This window comes from Anticarsia gemmatalis, chromosome 1 (genome assembly GCF_050436995.1).
Source record: "Anticarsia gemmatalis isolate Benzon Research Colony breed Stoneville strain chromosome 1, ilAntGemm2 primary, whole genome shotgun sequence".
NCBI lineage: Eukaryota > Metazoa > Arthropoda > Insecta > Lepidoptera > Erebidae > Anticarsia > Anticarsia gemmatalis.
Window position 1 is genome coordinate 12,430,017 of NC_134745.1, and position 21,755 is coordinate 12,451,771.

At 37.2% G+C, this 21,755-nt stretch overlaps 2 protein-coding genes across 5 annotated transcripts; both read left to right on the forward strand.

Moving 5' to 3' along the window:
• The first annotated feature begins 206 nt into the window (after positions 1 to 206).
• Positions 207 to 15,139, forward strand: LOC142976810 (uncharacterized). Of its 4 annotated transcripts, none has more exons than XM_076120394.1 (4): positions 207 to 297; positions 13,494 to 13,716; positions 13,876 to 14,887; positions 14,965 to 15,139. In XM_076120394.1, exons 2-4 carry the CDS (start codon positions 13,542 to 13,544, stop codon positions 15,137 to 15,139), a joined length of 1,362 nt encoding a protein of 453 aa, XP_075976509.1. In that variant the 5' UTR covers positions 207 to 297; positions 13,494 to 13,541. The 4 variants fall into 4 exon arrangements, with proteins under 4 accessions (XP_075976509.1, XP_075976501.1, XP_075976517.1 ...); XM_076120386.1 differs by having other exon boundaries at positions 213 to 297; positions 13,481 to 13,716; XM_076120402.1 differs by lacking the exon at positions 207 to 297 and adding an exon at positions 5,112 to 5,247 and having other exon boundaries at positions 13,481 to 13,716.
• A 967-nt stretch (positions 15,140 to 16,106) lies between these two features.
• Positions 16,107 to 16,843, forward strand: LOC142976836 (uncharacterized). The gene has a single exon (XM_076120412.1). It carries the CDS (start codon positions 16,134 to 16,136, stop codon positions 16,401 to 16,403), a length of 270 nt encoding a protein of 89 aa, XP_075976527.1. The 5' UTR covers positions 16,107 to 16,133; the 3' UTR covers positions 16,404 to 16,843.
• Positions 16,844 to 21,755: the final 4,912 nt, after the last annotated feature.

Consider the following 21,755-nt stretch of genomic DNA (forward strand, 5'->3'; position numbering starts at 1 on the left):
GCCGGTTATATTTATCGATTAAGTTAAAAGCAGAAACAAATGCTTATGAAGCTATAAAAATAAACAAGTAAAATTTTCGTAACAATTTGCACCAGATTTGAAACTAGTGTTCGTGGAAAACTTTATAACTTTTAGGTGGAGAATGAAATATTGGTAGTGGCAACCCCGATTGCCGTGCGGCGTACAGGAGGCATGTCGGGCTGGCGCGGGTGCGTTAGTCCGCGTGGAGCGGCGCGGTGGCTTGGCTCTCCGGAGTCTCCGGAGCGAGTCCTCCCCGCACCCGGCGCCCGCCCTCAGGTACGCTCGCATGCATGTCGCTGCCGCTGCGCTCGCCGCGCCCGCCGCGCCTCCACATCTCGCATCTCCGCGCCACCCTGTTGCGCACTGCACACACAATGTTTATCATAATGCACTCTACTTCTTTCTACTAATTTGGCGGGATCTTTTCTTCGCTCTGTCCTCTCGCTGCTGAACTTCAAAATAATCCGATGCTCTATACTATATTTCCTCTCGCACTTTCGACTTACCTGGATCGATTCGCTACTCGAAACTTGAACTTTACACTAGCTCCGTTAAATTATAATGTATAGGGTACTAGAGTAATTTTGCCGAACGACTACCTCGTACGTGTACAGGCAAATTTATATCCGAGCGCTTTGTTTTGAAAATAAATGGGGTCCGATCGGGAAAGGATGTTTTTATTATTTAATTGGGGGAGGTGTGACATTTTCCCGCCTAATTTTATAACACGACCCGCGACGACCAGAGGAAAGCAATTTAATATTCTTCTGTTAAAGTGGAAACGTATGAATTTAGTCATGAAATTAATTTCTTAACAAGTCTTGATTCTGTATTTCCGTATTGAAGGTCTATCTTTATTGAAGGATGTTTAGAAATGAAAATTAAAGATAAATACTAGTATGAACCATGGTTTTCCAACTTCGTTATCAAAACAATCAATTTGTAACAAAATATTTGTTTTGACGTAATTACACTGGCAGCTTCGTCATGTCTGTGTTCCATCAATAGTTATTATCAATAATTGTTATTGTTCGACAAATATTTCAAGGTACAGAACGTTCTACTAAAACGTAACGCTTGATGAGTTTTTAATAATTTTACTTCGAAGTTAAACATTTTGTTATAATCGATCATTGTTGTCTCTTCGTAATTAATGGCTTTAGTTGAATGTTATCTTTGGACTAAAAGCTTTATAAGTAGGTATTTCGTAGAATCGCCACAAAGAAAAGAGAAAATAAATTGGTATTCGAAAGCGGTGTAGGGTCTACAATTTACCGGTAGTTAAAACAAAGAAATAAATAGGCTATTACCGTCAGTTGGGCGGGCACCACTCGTTCCCAGTGTTTGTTAGTAACTAGAACGATTGTAAAGTACGGCTACGTCGTAGGTACGTACTTCTGCTATTTTTGATGCGAGGCACACTCTTCGCCTGAAACTTTCAAGCTTCCCCGGCCGCTTAAAGAGCTTATAATATTTTTCAATATTTCTTCATTTTAATGTGTGTAAGACGATACACAAAGGCGTCGTTCAATCTCGGTTATTACGATGTAGAGCTGCAATAAATCCATATTAGATTAGCCGTGAGGTGGAGCGCGACATAAATTCACATTTTTGTGTGTTTTATTTTAAATTTATATAACTTAGAACTGTGTATATTGTAGAAACAATTTCCAGTTCACTTGTCAGTGTTGGCTTATTGAAAGGAATACGTGAAACATTAATTATATTTGCGTTACAAGCGGTTTTCGCGGTCAGTGGGAATTGTGTTGTATAAATCGACAATGAAACTTACATATTTGATACAATTTAACGCTCGGTTGAATTATTATTTTATAAACTCAATTGTAATACGATAGATACGGATATTATAAGGTTTACCTTTCGATTGCAGATAGAAATATAAATATAATAGCAATTAAATTGTGTTAGTTCAAAAATATAACACGGGATAAAAGGGCTTTTTTCATGACATTTAAAAGTATTACTGAATGTATAATATACAACACTAAAATTGAGATATCCCGTTTTGTTGAGTTCATTATACTTAAAGTCAAAAGACTAATTGAAACGTAGCTCTACATTCTGTTTTATTCTCGGAGTAAGTAACTGTTTCGAGAAAACTTCTTACATTAGTGTCCGAGATAAATACCAGTAACTAAGTGGTACTTAGTTACCTCAAGAAACTACCGGGAAGGCCTCACCACTGTTCTTACCGATAACCACTATTTATGTCCAAGCTACTCCACGTTACATTCTATCGTAGAACGGCATACATATTTAAGATCTGTGAAATAATAACTCGTACAAACGTACCATTGAACAAACTGAACGAAATAACGTATCTTCAATTTAATTTGTCAAAGGGATCATTTGTCAAAAGATTTATTTAATAAAAAGTCCTTTGTCAAGCAATACGCAATGGCGTATCGCTCGCTTTATTGTGAATAGTTTTAGTGTTCTATTACTACACTGTCTCATGTGGATACTTGTTTAGTTCCCTTGTATTTTAGGCTTAAATAAATCTTTGTTATTCCTGACTATCACTACGAACTTAATTGATATAAATAGTTTGTTAGATTACTTTGACTAAATTACAACATCTACTATTCCGTCTTGGAATTTGTTCGTGCCACTAACTTACACAGACCTTACCCCGCACTGAGACCGGGCTCATTTCAAATGCCCGAGAACAGAATATTTAAGATATTTATTTATTATATCATCTCGTGCTAATAGAGACTAGTCTAACAGACAAATTACCACAAAAGGGAATCTAAAAGCAGTTTAAAGTTAATCTAAAATCCATTAGCGGAATAAAGCAAGCTTAACAGAATAAATCGTCACATCTTTGTAGATATAAACATAAAAATATAAGCTTCAGAGTACCAAATCTCCGATAAATATCGCCTCGAGGCAGGTGTGATAACTGAGAGTGCTTATAAATAATACGAAGACAATAATATTGTATTTTGTCGATACAGGCCATGGCACTCACCAGACACTCAGGCGATATTAAGAAAGTTGTACAACTGCCTCTTCGGAAATTATATTTAGACTCAATTGCCAGAGAAAACAAATTGCGTTCAGAAATTCCGAGGGAAAGTAATAAGGAGATATTAATATTGTTTTAATTGGAATAGCACCAGCTTCTCGGTGGTCTCAGCAGAGGTGAAAGTGTCAAAAGTTAGATACTTATTTCCTTTAATATAAAATGTATTGTTTGCTGAACACGTAAATTACGCCCGCAGCAGCTGTTGTCGCCGGTTAAACAGTCGCTCCGGTAATTGCCTTATATATGGGGTCCGAAATTATCACTTAACCTCATGAATATACATTCTACTGCCAAAATTGACAATAAGCTCCCGCTTCTCCGGAAAACGATCTTCGTTCTAATGAATCTAAAACGGTCCTTTTAAAAATATATTCGCCAAAAAGAGTCTTCATTTCGTCGTTAAGTAATTCATGCGAATGTAGGTATGTATAATTTGAATTAAAGCGGCCAATTACTTCGGTAGGCGAGTACTTAACCCTGCTAATCTGTGGAGAAAAAAAACTCGGAATATTCGTTAGTCTGAACAATGATTGCAACTTTTTGTACGGCTCGGTATCGGAACCACTATTCGTGCGCCCAGTCGCTTCACTTTCCTTGATTATGGTTGGGTTAGTTAATTGCAATTTTATTTGTATATTGTTTTGGCTTCTTTAAGATTATTTTTGTTGTTTTACATTTGTTTGATTTCGAAAAATATTACTTTGGTGGTCGGTGTATTTTATATCGAACTTGAAAAATTAGGATTCATTGGAACTAAAAACATTTAGTGCATCTCCAATCCAAAAGTAAATAGTGTTAGTGGCGCATAGTAAAGGTAAACATCTATCAAAATCGACTAGATAGCCGAGTTGAACTGTATCCGTTATATACGATTTAGGTAGAGAACTTCGATCGACTGTGTCCTCGTGTGCAAATACCGAAATGGAGGCTGCTCCGGAAAGATGTTTGATTTGCCTAACGATACATTCCAGTGCCTTACCGATAAATGTTTTTGTAACCATAGTTGTACCAAGCTTATATAACATTGTCGTACAAACACTTTATACAAATATTTCATAGCCTTCATCCACAGCGACTGTAACAAAGAACGAAAAATAAATATCCAAGAAAAATATCGAATCCATTGAAAATGTGCAAACGTTGTTCGAAGACTTTTTTTAAATATAGTCCTTTTGAGAGCTTTCGACGTAAAGTAACGCCCGGGAAAATCAAGAAAGCAGTAGAGGGAAATTTACCGCAGCGATGTAGCGACACTATATATTATGTATGAACGACATACATTCGTACTTCATGCTTTCTTTTATGGGTATGCTCACTTCCAACATGCGTACAACATATGAAACTAAAAGAATATACCACATTCTACAGGTGGCTAATAAATAGCGACACTCGACTCGGCTGCCTAAATTGATACTTCAGCTGTCATAAATGTTCCTCTTCACTACAAAAACAAACTTTTTTAATTTCAAATTTAAATGCCCAAAAATGTTGGAATGTTGACTGGGTGACAGAGGTTATTATGAAACTCGAGTTTAATTAACTGTTTGGTAACTTTTTAATGATGCGGTGAGGGACAAATATGCGAACGCGAGCGTTTCGAACATCGCGTCTCATTTTTCAGATTTCAGTCGAGAGTTTCACATTTTAAACCGACACTGTACTCCTAAAAGGGATATCATAAAATCGGCTTTTGGCGGCATTTATTTTTTATTATCTATCTCGCTATCCACAAATCGCGAGGGCGGCGGATGCTGTTCTAATTTTCCGTCTTAGAAGATGGATCTCTCTGAGATTGAATGGTAGCTTTGATACAACAAATTAAAAAGTAAATTAGAATATTTATTTCATTGTGGATAACATAAAACCTTTTTGGTTATTCATTACAGTCAATGAAAGGCATACTGGCACAATACACAGAGGCACGATTTATGAAAGTTGTTACGAAGCAATAAAAATTAAAATCGTTGTATTTTCAGCGGTAATGGCGATTGGTATAATTACATGAGTCGCGTGGCCGGTCGTTGTACACGGTTTAATTATTTGATGTAACCAAAGATTAATTAGTGTGCTGCATCGAATAGGTCTTTATGTTGGCGAAGGTGGAAAACATCACTCGTTATTTGTGTATAATAATAGCAAATACGTCGAACAATTTACTATCTCAGACAAAACATGTGAGTAAACGTAACATAATACCTACTATTATCTGTAGATTCATTAAATAATTTCTAAACAAAGCTTCGTCTATAATCTCGGGTTAGAAACAGCTGTTGAAACATTCAATGTAAATTGTTAATCGTCAACTGTAGACAACAATATCGTGCCTTTTGGTTAAAGCCTTAATTACAACAATTTGCATTTAGCCGATACGTAATTAATTTTCGTTGCCCGAGGCTCGGAGGACCTCTTAATATTGAGATAGTTTCTAATAACAACAACCATTAAAAGAATATCAACTAGTTTTATCAGAAATATGTTTAAGCTGTTACATTTTCTAGCGTTATTTTTTATACGAAAATGAAATTTAATTGTTTCAATACGCAGTCATTGAATAATATATGTTTTTGAAAATATGTTATACTAGAGACCGCCCGCGACTTAGTCCGCGTAGAAACCCTTCTCGTGTAAATTCCGAAAGCCTATGTATTATTCTGGGTCTTCAGCTACCTATATACCAAATTTCATCGTAATCGGTTCAGTAGTATTTGCGTAGAAGAGTAACAAACATTCATACATACATGCATTCTCACAAACTTTCGCATATTTTATAATATTAGTACGGTTTTTGACGCTGACCATTCGTTCCACAAAAAAGAAAACCAGATGTTCTTTTGTTTTTGCATTTATAACTTGCATCACAATAATGAATGCAATCACAAAGCATCGCTAATGATAGAGAAATAGAGAAAATAAGAAGCTTATTCGTTTGTTAGTATCTTTACTACTAAACCACAAAGGTCCCTGAATGTTAATAGGTATGCTAAACAGACCTTTATCACGTGGTTTTTGAATTTGTTAGAACATTAGGACAACGAGGTGAAACAAAAAGCATATTCGACCGCAAAAAATAATTACGAGTAAGTTCTTTTTTAATTACTTGTTTGTAGCTGACGTTCGAAATCCAGTTTTATAGAAAGATAATTATTTTCAGTTAATATGATATCAACACAACAAGGCTTACATAACACTCTAATATTTTATTAAAAAATGTTAGAGTGTTATGTAAGCCTTGATTATGAATATTTTAAACAATTGACTGTAGAAGTCAAAATGATTATTATAGAAAAGGACGCGAGAGAGTCCACATTTTATGTTTCAAAATGCGAAATGAGAACGTTAAATTGTAAAATACCTCTGCCTAATCCTCAAGGGAAATACAAGCGTGATGGTATCCCTATGATATGCACCTATAAGTATAACCCAACGGTTGAGTGGTAAAAATGATGAAAAATATATTCGACGGAGGTTTAGGAATGAAAATATTGGGAATATTCCTTGAGGAAAAGTTGGATTTTTCATTTCTGGCGAATATAAAATCAGCGCGTTGCATGTAACTTTAAGAACGTATTTTGAAGTGAGCGAGAAATTTGATCTATGTACTAGATGAGATTACATATCATACCAGCGAAGCTTTCTGTAGAAAATATTAGATGTCAGTAACATCCCTTAAAAAGAAAATAATGTGTCCAAATTCAGAAAAGATTACGCAAAATATCTTCAAGTATGTTTTGAAGCAAGATGCGAAACAGTAAAGTAATTCGTTGAGATCTTATTTCTGTTTTTAATGTAGGAACGAGACGAAACGTGCGCTACATTAAAGTGTAATCAGAAAAGCTGTTTCCAGATAAATTATCTACTACTTATACTTGTTCGTGATTTTAACGTTTAATTTTACATTTGCGAAGTTGTACTAAGTTCAGTATCCTTAATTGATTTATCATTTAAGTTATTTTATTTGTCTTTATTGTGATAAATTGATAAATTCCATACATTTGTACGTTTCTTTAAAGAACGACTATCAAATGAACAATACTAAATTTATAATTACGTTTAAACATATAATTACAAATGATCATGTAATATAATTTATTATTATAATAAACTTAATAAAAATGTCTATAAAATATAATCATTATCTTCGTTGCTTCACAATTTGATATAGCAGTATGATATACATTTTATTTGTTTTATGTTGCTTCGATTACACAACGCTATATTACGGTCTCGATACTAAGAAAAATCTATATAATCTCTTCTTTGTACCGTAAATAGGTGAGTTTATTTTTAACTTCTCTTTCATGTTTATTTATAAAACATTCTTTTAGATGTATTTTACAATATTTTAATGATATTATATTCTATAATTAGTACATAAACTCTTTTGTATTGTTCTTTCTTTTGTGTCTGTGTTTGCAAGCAAAAATGTTTTACTTTATTACTAGCTGACCCGCGCAACTTCGCCTGCGTCACATAAGAGAGAATGAGTCAAAATTTTCCCCGTTTTTGTAACATTTTTTACTGGTACTCTGCTCTTATTTGTCGTAGCGTGATGATATATAGCCTATAGCTTTCCTCGATTAATAGGCTATCTAACACTGAAATGAATTATTCAAATCGGATCAGTAGTTCCTGAGATTAGCGCGTTCAAACAAACTCTTCAGCTATATAATATTATTAGTATATTAGTATAGATAATAACTAACCATCATTTGGTTTCGAGTAGATACTTCATAGGTCGCGCACCATTAATTAATTATAAACAGCCAACCACTGAGTTCAATCGTCAATTCATTTATTGAAATCGTTGCAATAGTTTAGCCGCCAACTTTTAATGAACGTGCTTAGGGAAATGTATTTGACAGGATTGCAATAAAGCCTTCACAAAGTTGGGTGATAACTAGCATCGGTAAAATAAATTACTTGTACGTTTTTCAGAGAATATTGCCGACTGTTTAGTCAATATTTTCATTTCGAACAATATATATTAGTCATTTTGGTAGACCTCGTTTATCTGGCGCGACACAAACTTTTTGTTACTGTATGAATGTATTTTTCTATGTGAGAAAAAATATTATACAGATATGAGGTGTCGCCATTTTTCATTGAATGTGGAGTCTATTGTGTGCTTGCTTGATGTTTGGGCTTTTTAGGTCAACAGAGTATAAAATATTTTTAAATATTTAATTTAAAATATAGGGACCGTGGCATTTTGGAGTCAACCATGACGAGCACTTTAATTTTATTTCGGTACATCATTAATTTTGAAAATGTTCACAGCGCTATATTTCAAGAATTTAATATTCTTAAAACGTTTTACTCTTTACTTGAAAATTTCATATCAGTTATTGAAGTTTATAAATGGGTATTGCATTTTTATTTTCTGATATTTATTTTATGAAGATTCAGAGTATATTTAATATTCCCACTTAGTTTTTCAGTAGTTTATTTTATAGATCAAGTTTCAACATTTTGACGCAGATGTTTTCGTATAAAATTTTATTTAAAATAAGAAAGCATACTACATTGTTGAGTTGACGTCACTAATAGGAACCCTTATTGAGGTTTCCCTCATTATTCTAGCGTTTCCGAATTGAGGTCGCAACCAGACTAACTTATTTCATTGTTGTATTTCCGCGAAGCGGCTGCCTTCTGACCCCCGGAAACCCTTCAACTAGTGAGGATATCGGTAAACTAAAGTTAGACTAGAGGTCAGAGCTTTTGCAGCTTCTTTCTATACAATATATTATTATAGATAGATAGGACGACAAGGATCGTCCACTTAACACTATTTTCCGAGTCATTGAAGGAGAAACAAGGGCTTAAACGATGAAAGTAAATACACCTGCGTAGAGATTGATGTGGACAGTAACTGCTCGGCTCCGAGATCGATCGGCTACGCCGTAGCCGTTTAGCTACGAACAATAAAATGCTCTTTAACAAAGCTAAATAGGAAACACCACAATGGTCCGATGGAGTAGTAGTATATACCTACTTGAACTCTCAACCTTTCTGTAGCTAGTTGCTAGGCAACGCCTTGAGCGGTGAGCCTATTGTCGCGCCATATTATTGTTTGATCGCAGACGCTCGGTAAACAACTCCTGTCGCTAAGCTAAATTATGTTAATTATTATACACCTTTGATATGATGTCGGCGGCGAACACTTGACACTCGACAGCTTATTCATTTGATTAACTTTGTTTTATTTGCGTTGATCTTTTGTTCGTAGTATTTCCTTTTTTAGAATATGTTTTTTTCCTTTCCTTAAAAACATGTTTTAGCAATGTTAATATAAATACACAGATGTTTTCCGAGCTATGAGAAGCCATTTTCTAATTTTCTATTTGCTTGATACATTGTTGGAAGTGTAGATACACTATATTTATGATGTCGATAACTCATCTCACCGAGCCGTGCGCTATCATCCGTGCTATTCTGAAAGGTTCTTTAGCCACCGCTGTGCTCTTTTTTTTTATTGGAACCTTTGTTTTGATTTTCAGCTCGCAATGTAAGCTTTCACGCAGTAAATTATTATTGTTCAGCTCTAGCCCGCGGCAATAATCGGTTCAGTACCTCAGTCGTGAAAAGGTGATAGCTTTCATAATATAATCGCAAATTAGTATTATCTAAAACCCTTTATCTTATTTTAAAGTAAACAATTTCAATTTGTTTAAAATGACGCTAAGCGTTTGCTTATTATCCCAACGTCAAATTTACGTAAAGTTTCTTTAATTAAATCTGAAACGTTTGTTAGTGAGTAGGACGACTAATAGGTGACCTGATAGCGAAGGCTTCATATAACTGGGGTTAGTGCTGGTCGTTTTACGTCACCCCGTTACTTGCATACGGAGAATTTTCATTAACAGTCTGTCACGAACTGATGAACACGGGCCTACCGAGGGAGAGTGTAATCACCTCGCTTGACTGACGACGACATCCACGCGAGGAGACAGCTTGTTCTATTCATATACCTCATATACCGCCCATACCGCCGAGCCTTACATACTAACACGTGCAAACTTACCCTCGTTGTATAATATTATCACTACTCTCCCTCGTAAAACATAGAGATAGAAACACACATAAAAGCGTAAAGGTGTTACATCAAAAATACATAACGCGAAAATATCTTTGATGCCGCCTAATGCGATTCCACCCTGTGGGCAGGCCCAACGTAATCAACCAAGGTGGTTATATACATATGCCGCGTCTCAAATTTAAATATATTCATGTTTTAAGTACATCAAAAAGATTGAAATGGATGTCTATTTAAATAATTTTACATAGGTATGAAGTTGAATGGAAATGAGACGTCGAATAAAGCACGTAGAGCTATTTGGTGTCAAATTGTGTCGATTTACTTGATGCTACTCTAGACTAATTTCAATTTCACTAGGTATTTATTTTTAGAGCGATCTAATAAATCTTCTGTTGTTGACATGTAACAAATGAGGCGCGATAAAATCCTAAAATAATTTTATAAAGCTAGGCGAATGAAATGAAAAATGATATTTTAGTTATTCTTAGTAATATTATATTCTTATTTTGAATTGCCTCAAACTTCGTGAATTTGTCATGACCATGATCTAGCTTGTCTTATAATAAATTAGTTTTATTTTTACAATCTTGAAAAATAGAACTGACACAGTCTCTACAGGGTGAGCATGAATGACAACATGTATGACTGATTATAGAAGAGAATAAACACATAAGTAGAGCTAGTTACTGGCTTTATACGGAATCAAAGCCGAGGTCCATTCAATGAAGGTATAAATTCCGATCGTCCGATCGTCCTCGGCTTCCTACTGACATTGTTCTCGTTATTAACTGTGCACCCACACACACATGTTACGTGTACCTTGTTACCGCAATGTAGCCTGAGTTACTCGGAATTGTACAAATTAGACCGTCTACTGATACGTACACTACGTACGCTACGTGCGAGTAACAGATGTGCTCCTTGCAGGAGATATATCGGTGCAGATATTCAGCGTATAACCACTGACGTCTTTACATTTTTAATACTACGAGCGAGCGTGGAACATGTGTTGTTAAAACGAACCACAGATAAAATATAGGTAGCCCAACTACCGTCGAGATTTCCCGCCTTTGTATGTCGTAAACAGCTTCCTGCAATGTACAATTTATGATATATCTGACATGTTGCACAGATTCTCTATCTGCGTTTATATTGCTGTATTACGATGTTAGGTTTTACTCTGATGCCTTATTACAAGGAAATGTCGGATTGTATCTTATTTTATCGGATGTAATTAGATTTAATACTGGGAAAAAAACTTTTACAGGGGCTATAGGTATATCTTTATACTTTTCTGTGTATTATATTACAAAACTTCTTGGAGCGACATTAGCCCTTAATAACTTATTCCGAGAAATCGAAAAGAAATTAAGAACGCGAGGAAAACCACGTGGAAAACGTTTAGGATTATGCGTTTTACGTAGAGCTGCGGTGGAGACCGCGGTTGCACGGATTCGTGGAAATTAAAGCTAATGCATGTTTAGTCGGGAAAGGCATTAACTTAAATGAAAAATTAGAAGGTATTTTACAACTGGTACCTATATATTACTGTTTTCACGATTAATAAGTCCTGCTTTTATTTGCTATGTGTATAGAACAGTATAACAATATTGTGTTAATCAATCAGCAAGATGTTTGTTTGATATACACGTGACATCTAGGATGATTAGATCTGTCTGCGGTAATTGGTATCTACCTAGAATTCATTTTAGATATGATATAGCAAAGCGGAGGATTTATTTATAACTATAATCAAATAAATGTGCAAGAATTTTTGTGTTAAGGTTATTGGTAGTATTTTAATAACATTTTGATGAAATGTTAAGTAAAACATCTATATTATTCTATCGATTGTTCAGTACTAGAAAATAGATTGCAACATCACAGCGTAGGTAAACATTTAAGCCCATTACCAACTCAATATTTTTAGACCACACAAAAATCCAATTATCTACTACGATTTCAACGAATCCATTCGATTCGCACAGATACCTAAATTCGGACTTAAAATATCGTTTCACAGCTCGAGGCCGTTTTCGCTGCCACCCAATTTAATAAATAAAAAAGTTCAAATAAATTTATGATAAGGTCAAGTAAAGTCACAAAAATATTTTGAATTTCGAACACAGAATAACAGATTTATATCTGTTGCGACGTACGAAGGAATCTCGGCTTGAAAACTTTTCCAACTCGAGTTTCACGTTGCTTCATAAAAATTTTACAAGCCGCGGGGAGCGGGACAGTTGAGAACACTTTTTGGTCTCTGATTTACGTGAAATTCGCTCCATCCAAGCGATCACGTAGCCAGAATTATATACTTGGAATTAAGGTCGGACGACACAGATAAAGTATGCTTGAAATTACGGGGACATTCCGTTCAATCCGTAATGGAATTAAACAGTCCTGCATAAAATCTTATTAGGTGAAGTATATTGGTTAGGACTTTCTACTGATTGATTTGTTATTTATGTAGATGTCTATCTATAAGCAGCTCAAATGGAAGGCTTAGAATAAAGGCAGCTTCAATGACAAAGCCACAATTTATAATCAACGCAAATATCTCCGCGAATCCCTCTTCTTTTATTAAAAATGCCGAAAAGCTCAGTTAAAACCAACGTGCACATTGCATAATTTTACATATGCAGATGGAATGATTTGGTTGAGTAAAACTGATTTAATGTAGACTTCTTACCTGAGCGTTTCAGTTTAGTTTGCTCGTGAATTAGGTACAAGCTAGCTCTAGGCTAAGATTGTATAATATCTTCAAAAAGCTTCATGATAAGAAGACTTGAGATTTGAGTGGATTCAACATTGTTTTATAAAATAGTGAGAAACGATAATATTGTGCTTATATAGTGCATTTTACTCAATTTTTGTTTTGTCTCTCTTGTTAAATTTTAAACCTATCTGTGAGTGAAACTGACCAAACACAGCGTTTGTAATCCGAGCTTACGAATCCTTTATTGTTAAAGCAGTTAGATTAGAACCTATTATAATATTTATGTCAACATTCAGACTGATTCAGGGGATAAAGGTTTACAAAATATTTACATGAAGTAGACTGCATACATGATGAAGTTGCTCGAGTTAAAAATACTTCCGTTTTCTTGGTCAGTCAAGTCCACCTATTTACTTAATTCATCTGTAATAATTTGTATCTACTCACTCACACTCTTTGCTGATGTACTAAGTCCACACATTTAGGACTCACCTGACTAAAGGTGTCTCCCTCCACGTGATCTCCTATTTCGGCCCATTGATACATATATTATATAATTTAGATTTTCGTGGTGTGCTGCGATGTCGCGCTTGTCATATTCACTGATTTTGTGATGATGTAGAGTATATGGGTGTGTTATAAGTTGCAATAGTGCGTGTTGACAGCGCGCGCGCAGGCGGGGCCGGCGGCACCGGCGTGGGGCCAGTGGGCGCATGGCTCTGCTGTACCGCGCGACGCGGCTCAAGGACCGCGCTGACACCCACGTGTTCACCTTCGTGGTCACGCGCTCCGCCACGCGCGAGCCCGACCGCGATGTCACCTCCAAGGACTTCTGCTGCGCGCACCAGCGCTGGGCGGTCGCCTTCAGCCGCACGGATGCGTCGCTCGGTAATTACCGCCTTATAATCTCCTGGTTATCCTCCTAAACGCTTATGAATCCCCAAAAGTCCTGAAAGTTATACTTACAGGTGCTATTAATCAGTTACCGAACTTGCTTCCACAAAGTTCTCTAGGCGAAGTTTTAGAGACTTCCCTATCTTGTTACAGGCGTGTACTTGGTCTGGCGGGGCGCGTGTGAGGGAATGCGGGTCTACGTCGATTTTACTTTCACGCTTCTCAGCCGTGACCACTTCACGGCTAATGAGGGCTTTTCCGGCAAGCAAGTGCGCTTCAACGCGGGTTGCGCGGCGCAAGGCCGCAGCCGTTGCGTCACCATCGCCGAACTCAACACCAAATTCGCAGATGCTCGCGGCGAGTTTCAACTGGAGTTGAGCATGTCCAAAGTGCGCACTCTATACTCTTGTGAACTTCGTGCTCCTCGTCTTGATACACCACCCATCGCCTTCGCCGGTTTCGATTGGCAAGTTTCAGCGAGTGGTGGAGGCGGTAAGGAGCCTCTGGCTTTACGACTCTCAAGATTATCAGGTGAAGGACAACGGTGTCGAGTTCGTTTTGCACTGGCACTCGGCGAAGGTGAACGAAGAATACATTCCGGACCTTTAGAGTACGTTTGTGACGCGGAGGGTCGAACACCACCCTGGAATGCACGACCGCCATCTCGAGTATTACATAAAGGAGTGCGATTGACGGTAGAACTGGTATGGGCTCGGGCCATCGCAGAGCTGGCCGTGCCCGCCGCTGGACGATCAGTGACCTGCTACGACCGCGACAAACATGCATGGGCGGTGCGCTGCGATATGCACTCCGAGATGGTGCGGCTCCACATGCTATACCGTGACGTGCACCACGTTCCGCGCAATCATCTGCGGTACGTGAGCTGGACGGCGTGGCTAGTGCGGACAGGTACCGCACCCGGCGAGCCCGACGCCGAGGAGCTGCCCGGCGCGCCGTTTGAGCACTACTACGCGCAGGACAGCGCTGACGAGGGAATTATGATGGAGACTGCACTACGCGTCGAAGACGTGTCGCGGCCCGGTTGCAACTTATTGCACGGTGGGGAACTGCGGGTGCGTCTCGAATGGGGCGATACTTATCTTCTCTTTCAAGCTACCTATCATGTCTATGATGATCTCTGTCGTCTACACGCGCATCAGATGAGGTATTGTCACTAATTCTTTTTAAAGTTTATTTCTTCATATTATGTTTGTAGATACTTACGTGCATGTTTTGTTTCAGGCGCGAAATAACTGTACTTCAGGCGGAGAACTACTCGCTGGAGAGGCAACTGTTCAGCTACCAGAAGAGCCTGGCATACGCGCAGGCGCAGGCGGGCGAGCCGGCGGCGGCGGAGAGCGGCGGGCGGCGGTCTCCCGCGGAGCGCTCTCTCTCCACGGACACTGAGTACGCGTGAGACGGGCCCAGGGACTTCTCGTCGTCGTCATCACTGACGTCGCCCGTTCTCTACTCTTCTATCTTTTCGACTGATTCTGACGTTTTTGAGCGATTTATCTATTTTTCTAGACGTTTTATGGCGAGGTGCGCCCTCGTCCGCACCGCTTTCCGCCGGTCGCCTGCACTCTCGCCGCTCGATTCTATCGATAGCCGATTATTATACTCGACTACTTTTCTATTTGTCTGTACATAAAATATATTTAGATATTATATATTATGTATATTTCTTAACTTGAAATTCGAATTCATATATACTGCAACAGTCGATTTATGAATAATAAAAAAAAAGTCCGTAAAAATAAATACCAATTTTGTCTCTTTATTTGTATCTTATTCATTATATCCCACCTGTAAAATATTTTTGGGCCTTTACTCTTTTTAACTAAACCAAACACGCCTGTTACATACATTCACGCACCTCACAAATATTAATTTTACAGAATTTGATAGCACTTACACCACGCACATAGTTGTCACTAGGCAGATTCAATTTGAAATTGTACACAATTAATTATATTGTAAATAACATTATAAGTTCTATTTGTTCTAAATGTATACTGTAAATACAGATTTCTATGTTTTTAATAGTATTTTTTTGTGTCTACAATATCTATAGACACAGTGCGTTAAGATTTATAAAAAGGGTCCAAAAACTGTTTCCTGGACGTCATATTTTTTAATATCTTATCCTGAGGTAGTTATAATTGTGCAATGGTGTTAACTTTTGACCTTAATTATATAATATTATGAATAAATAGATCGTCTAAATCTATAATACCAACTCTTTTGTTGACTTATGTTCACGCTTCAAATACGAAGTTGCAAAAACTGGAACGTGCTGACAAATGTCAATGTCAACTGTCAAGCTATACATTTTTTATGTCAAAACAAACAACGTCAAAAGCACGTTTTAGTTTTGTGATTGTAATAATTAATTACAAATACGACGTAAAATGGCCCAAGGGAAGCTAAAAGTGAAAAGTAAACTGCCGGCTGGTGCTAAGACAAAGAAAAACAAGGGTAAAGCTGTAACAAAGCGGCCAAATGCGCCAGTGAAGAGTAAGACTGCGGCGGATCGTAATAAGATGAAGTCGAATGTATCTAAGATGGTGAATGCTGCGGCAGAGCAACAGATACGGGCATTAGCGACAAACACACCGCAACTGTCGGCTGCTCAGCAACGAGTAGCATCCGCACCCACGGCGCCAGCTCCTGCGAAGTGAGCTGTTAAAATGTTCTTAGGTTATGTTATTGCTCGTGCCTTGTAAATAAGTATTTCATTAAGTTTATTATTTAATTTTTAGATACAATATTCCCATTCAACTTTTACTCTTTGTATTACACTTTCCATATTGCTTGATATCTGGTGGGATGTCTATTGCACAATATTTCATAGTCTCTGTATGAATCTGGTATTTCTACTCTATTCTATGATTGTTGTTCGTTTAGTTCGTAAATTGGTATCAAAAAACATTAGATTTCAATGTTGTGGAATAAATATTTGATGATAAAGTACAACAGTTACAGATGTAATGTAAATTGTACATATTTAAGTATATAACTGTAAGTTTAAAGTATCAAATGTGGAATTCCTAAAAATGAATATAAAAGTGAATTGTAAACCTGTCTTGAGAATATAAAATATAACTTCTTATAACTCTTACTGAATGTTTCATTTATTCTCATTATCGGGAAGATTGCATTAGATTGGGAAGCTAGTAAATAGCCTGCACTAAAAGTCATGAGTTCAAACGTCTGGGACTTGTAGTATCATCAGTTGGTATCATCACTGTTAAAAAAAATTATAATTTTAAATAGTATAATTGATTTTAAACATGCAGATTCTGCCAGTAGTTCACATTTCTCATTGGTTTTAAAAACGGGTATGTATAAACCCATACGCGGGCACATACAATTCAGTAGTTTGCTAGCAAGTTACTTTGCTTTTCATCAGTTTTAGCTCTCTTTGCCTATGTAGTACACTCTTCAGAAACTTTATGATTCACACTATATAAATATGTTTCGATCAACAACCTGACTTAACCAATAAATTAAAGGGCTGAAGTTATAATATCGGGAAACCATACATCTTGACTATTATCATTCCTTACCTAAAAGACTTGAGAGAGATTGCAGTTGAATTGAAGTATATAAATAATTATTATAATATGGAAATCATTTTAGTATTAATTTATTTAAAGCTGTAGGTATAAAGTGAGGTGTGACTATTAACTATGCATATAGTCTCAAATAAATAAATAGTCGATATTGTGTTTGGTATTCACAATCCTTATTTTATATTACCAGTTCTTCAGCATTTTATAGCTTATAATTAAAGATTGAAAATGCATTATTGTTGTTTTATTAGCAAACCGGTAGATATAAAAGCAAAATGGTTTGTCATAGTTTTTCTAGAATTTTATTGTGAGATACCAAAGTATAAAAAGACAAATATTATGATAGTTATATTGTATGTCGAAATTTTATTGTGATGACAAGTTGTAAAAACCCGATAATGTATTATTAAAATATATAAGCTAGGCTTAACTTTGCTACCTAACTTTTTTTTAACATTACACAACTAATTTTCACTGTAGTGTGTAGCCTGAATCATATCTATAAATGCGATGAATTTATGTATGCTTGTTATTCTTTCACGCAAAAGTAACTGAACAGATTTTCATGAAATTTGGTGATTTTTAATTTGGTTTAATACATGTGGTACTTTTTACCCCAGAAAAGCTTTTCATTCGGGCGAAGCCGTGGGCAGTAGCTAATATAGAATATTGAAATACAAGCGGTGCTATAATGTAGTCTCGTACGTATGGCGTATGGCGGGTGTAAATAAATTGTGTGCAACATTGTAACGACCAAGATTATTATTTATTGACTGTCATCGAACGGCTCGTATATTGTCACGGCGTATCTTTGTAAAGGGTGTAGCAGAGCGGGTTTATTAGATAAGGACGAGTTTGTTGCCGCGAGCATATAGCGGTTGATATGAGAATCGAATTCAATACCCACCCACCACGAGATATTGCCTGGAGACTTAAGGCTTTTTATTTTTTGCATAAGCGTGCTATTTATAGTTTCTGGTGAACTAATGATAAATCTGATATCTTCGATAGGTAATACAACTTTAAGTGTGAACAGACAGTCGAACAATCGGTGCAACTGAACATAGTTTTTAAGCGCATAATGATCGATCTTATGTGCGAGTTGTGTATGATCTGTGTGGTGTAAACACAGAATATTAGTTCAGTTAACCGCGTTCAATAGTTCTGTGGTTCGATCGTGTATAGGCATTTTAATTAAAATGTAACAGCTGAATTCTGGCAATAAATTACGCATTGATAGCAGCGCTCATAGCTTAAGAAAAGAAACCTAGACTTTTCCACCAATCATAACGTCATATAATAATCCATGGAAAATCTCTTTACTCTTTTCGTTAACGACCTGCCGGGGTATAAAGTCAAAATAAGTAAAGCAATCCGTTTATAAGTGATACATAATAGTGTACTAAATTTTATCAAAATCCATTCAATAACTAAAGGTGAAAGGGTAGCAAAAATCCATACATCCATTCATACAAACGAATTCAAAATCATTGATTCTCAACACCTCCATAAACACATAATTACACAAGTTAAATAAACTCGAAACCTACATCTGTATCTACGGATATTCCTCGTTTTCATTTGATCGAAATGAAATAAATTGAAATCGCGCACAGGGACGCGCCACGCTTGAACGGGAAACACGATCGAAGGACGCTTCAGTTTAGAGATGAGAGGAAATTAACTCCTGCGATTCTCTTTAGTGAGTTGATGCAACACGAGCATTTCACAACAGCACAGAACTATTTATTACGAGAGTTTTGTATTCTTGTCTTTCTTTAGAATTAAATGTCTAACATTCGATTACAATCAAAACAATGTGAAATAACTGCATCGAGGCTACAAGTCTTCTAATTAAAATAATAGTGAGATAAATATTATTATGTCTTTCTTTTGCGAAGCTCTATTGGCGGGCATTTCATGAAAAATCAATATACAGTCGATCCGGTTAGACTACTTAAATATAAAGCCGACATGTCTAATAAAAAATATGTACGTAGATACTAACCTTATTATAACATTAGAGACAATAAGCTAAAGGAAAAAAATATTTTATTGGATTTAAGTAATCGCCATGACAGTCGCTATTTAATTTAATATTACAAAAAGAGTAGTTTGTAGTTCCAAGTCAAGTCTTAGGCCTGTAAGGTTTACATGGAAAATTGACTCAAACGAGTGTATGGTGTTAAGATTTTTTATGTTTACGCGATAGATATGTAATGACGGATACTCTCGCGACGTCGAGCGTGGGCTAGTTTATAAAGCCGTAAGTGGTGTCACTCGCTCTCATAAAACTACAGAATGTATAAAATAATTAGCAACGCTACATCATTATTATAAGCCGACGCGTGCCGCCTTTATCTCAACTGTTTTATCTCGAAATGCAAAATTTTATTACTTCTAGTTTATATTATGGAATAAATTACAAGACATTTACACTTTTAAAGAATACCGAAGTTTAATGGACTGTCTGTAGGTACATAAGTAAGTTTATTGTGGAGATAAGTGTGTGGTATATAAGGCGAGGTTGTGTATGTATGAGTAGGGAGGTATAAATACATATGTATCAATTCGAGTCGATGTCGCACGGTGAGTGAACGGACGTGCCGGCCAGTGAGGTAGCCATCAATTTGGCGTTTTATGGACACCTGCACTAGATAATATTTACTAGTTCCTGCTTTTAGCGAACTCTTTTTTCATTTGCATCGATTGCACCGAAATTGCCCGATTTCGCTGTAGAAGTCGATGCCTGCAGTATAGTATGCTTGTGATACATTAGTACTGTTTGTGTTTGATCTTTACGTAAAAGTACATATTGCGGTAAATCGTTTCCTACGTCTTTGTATCCTGACACTATAAAGAAAATAATAAGTAATCTATAAAATATGTTAGAGATAAGGGGAACCGTTATTGTCTTTTTATAACTAACGGCCACTGAAAATAAACGCAATAAAGGCGAGGACGTTAGTGCCTAAAAATTGTTTCATAATATGAGTCGGGTGTTGCGATTGCGTGTTGATGAACAATATCCTGCTGAAAATTTGGAGGTTGTACAGAGAGGCGCGGGGCGAGGGGCTCATCGGGTGATGCGTCGATTTCTCCGAATAAGATTAAAAAATGCAGGCGCGGGCATCGGGGGGCAGGGGTAGTAGAGGGGGAGGACGGGAGGGGGGGACATCGCGGCTAATGACACGCGCCGCTGCAGATATTTTTTTATCGCGAATTTAAAACATAAACTGGTTGCGGCAGTAGCGCGCCCGCGCCGCGCGCCCTACGCCCTGCAGCCCCTGCAGCCCCCTGCCGCTCTGCATAGTTCACCGTCCTGCGCCTCACCTCACACTGCACACTAATCACGATAAACACCTCGGCGAAACGCCACGTCATTCAGTTTCCGCTCATATATGTTTAGCCGGAAGATTTATCGATTATCTCTTCTATCTTTCATGTTAACTTATGTACGATTTTATCGACACGCTTCCAAGTTGGCGTGTCTATTCATACTCCAGTGGGAGGCTGATAAGTGGGAGGAATTACTTTATTAAATTATACTAATTTATTGAAATAACTAATAACATGACATAATCGTTTGTCGATTAAAGACATATTTCATAAATTAAAAGACTATTTCCAACTCAAAGTCAAACTCCTTATAAAGTCATCTTAAAGAAGCTACCAGTTATATCCTCTTATAATAAACAGCTAAAGAAAACCACATCTTATAAGCGTTGAATGTCTATATAAAAGGTCTCCTATTACAATCGCGCGCGTTGATGTCTTTTACAAGTGCGATGACGCCTACGAATGTCACTCACGCGCAGCTCGCAATACTCGCCATACCGACTACCGGCCATCGCATTACCGACACTTAGGGCTGTCAATAACAGTTGCCGAGCCCGTCAGCGGGTTATCACGGACTAACGCCTAGGCCCGACCGGTCGGAGGAGTCGTAGGCTTTACGGAACCCTGGTCGATTTCTCTCAATTTTCCCATCAACGTCGAGGTGATATCGACCGAAGAGACAATAAATCCGGTTCTGGCTGCAGCGGGCGGGTTGCAATTAAACTAGTGTCGCGACGGGGTTCGCGGACCGTGCGAAAGTGAAGCACGCGGGGCGCGGGCCGCGGGGGACCGTCTGCACAACACACACAGACTACAACAGCCAGCGCCGCAGCCTGAACCGGACCAACTCCAACCGCATTCCTCGTCCTACTGCGCTTGCCTAACTCTGCAGTTTAGCGATATCAAGTAAAATTTCAGTAAATCGCTTAATTAAGACTCTGAAAGTAGGCTTTATATAGTTAATTTAAAACAACCTTTTAATTGTGTACATCATTTTAATTTTTGATAAAGGTCGGTTTTCTATGATTCTAGTCTTGAATAGGTTTTACCAAAAATCTAATTAGAAATTGGCAAATCTGCGATTGTAAATAGTGCAGTGAGTGTATCGGTTGGCGCGCT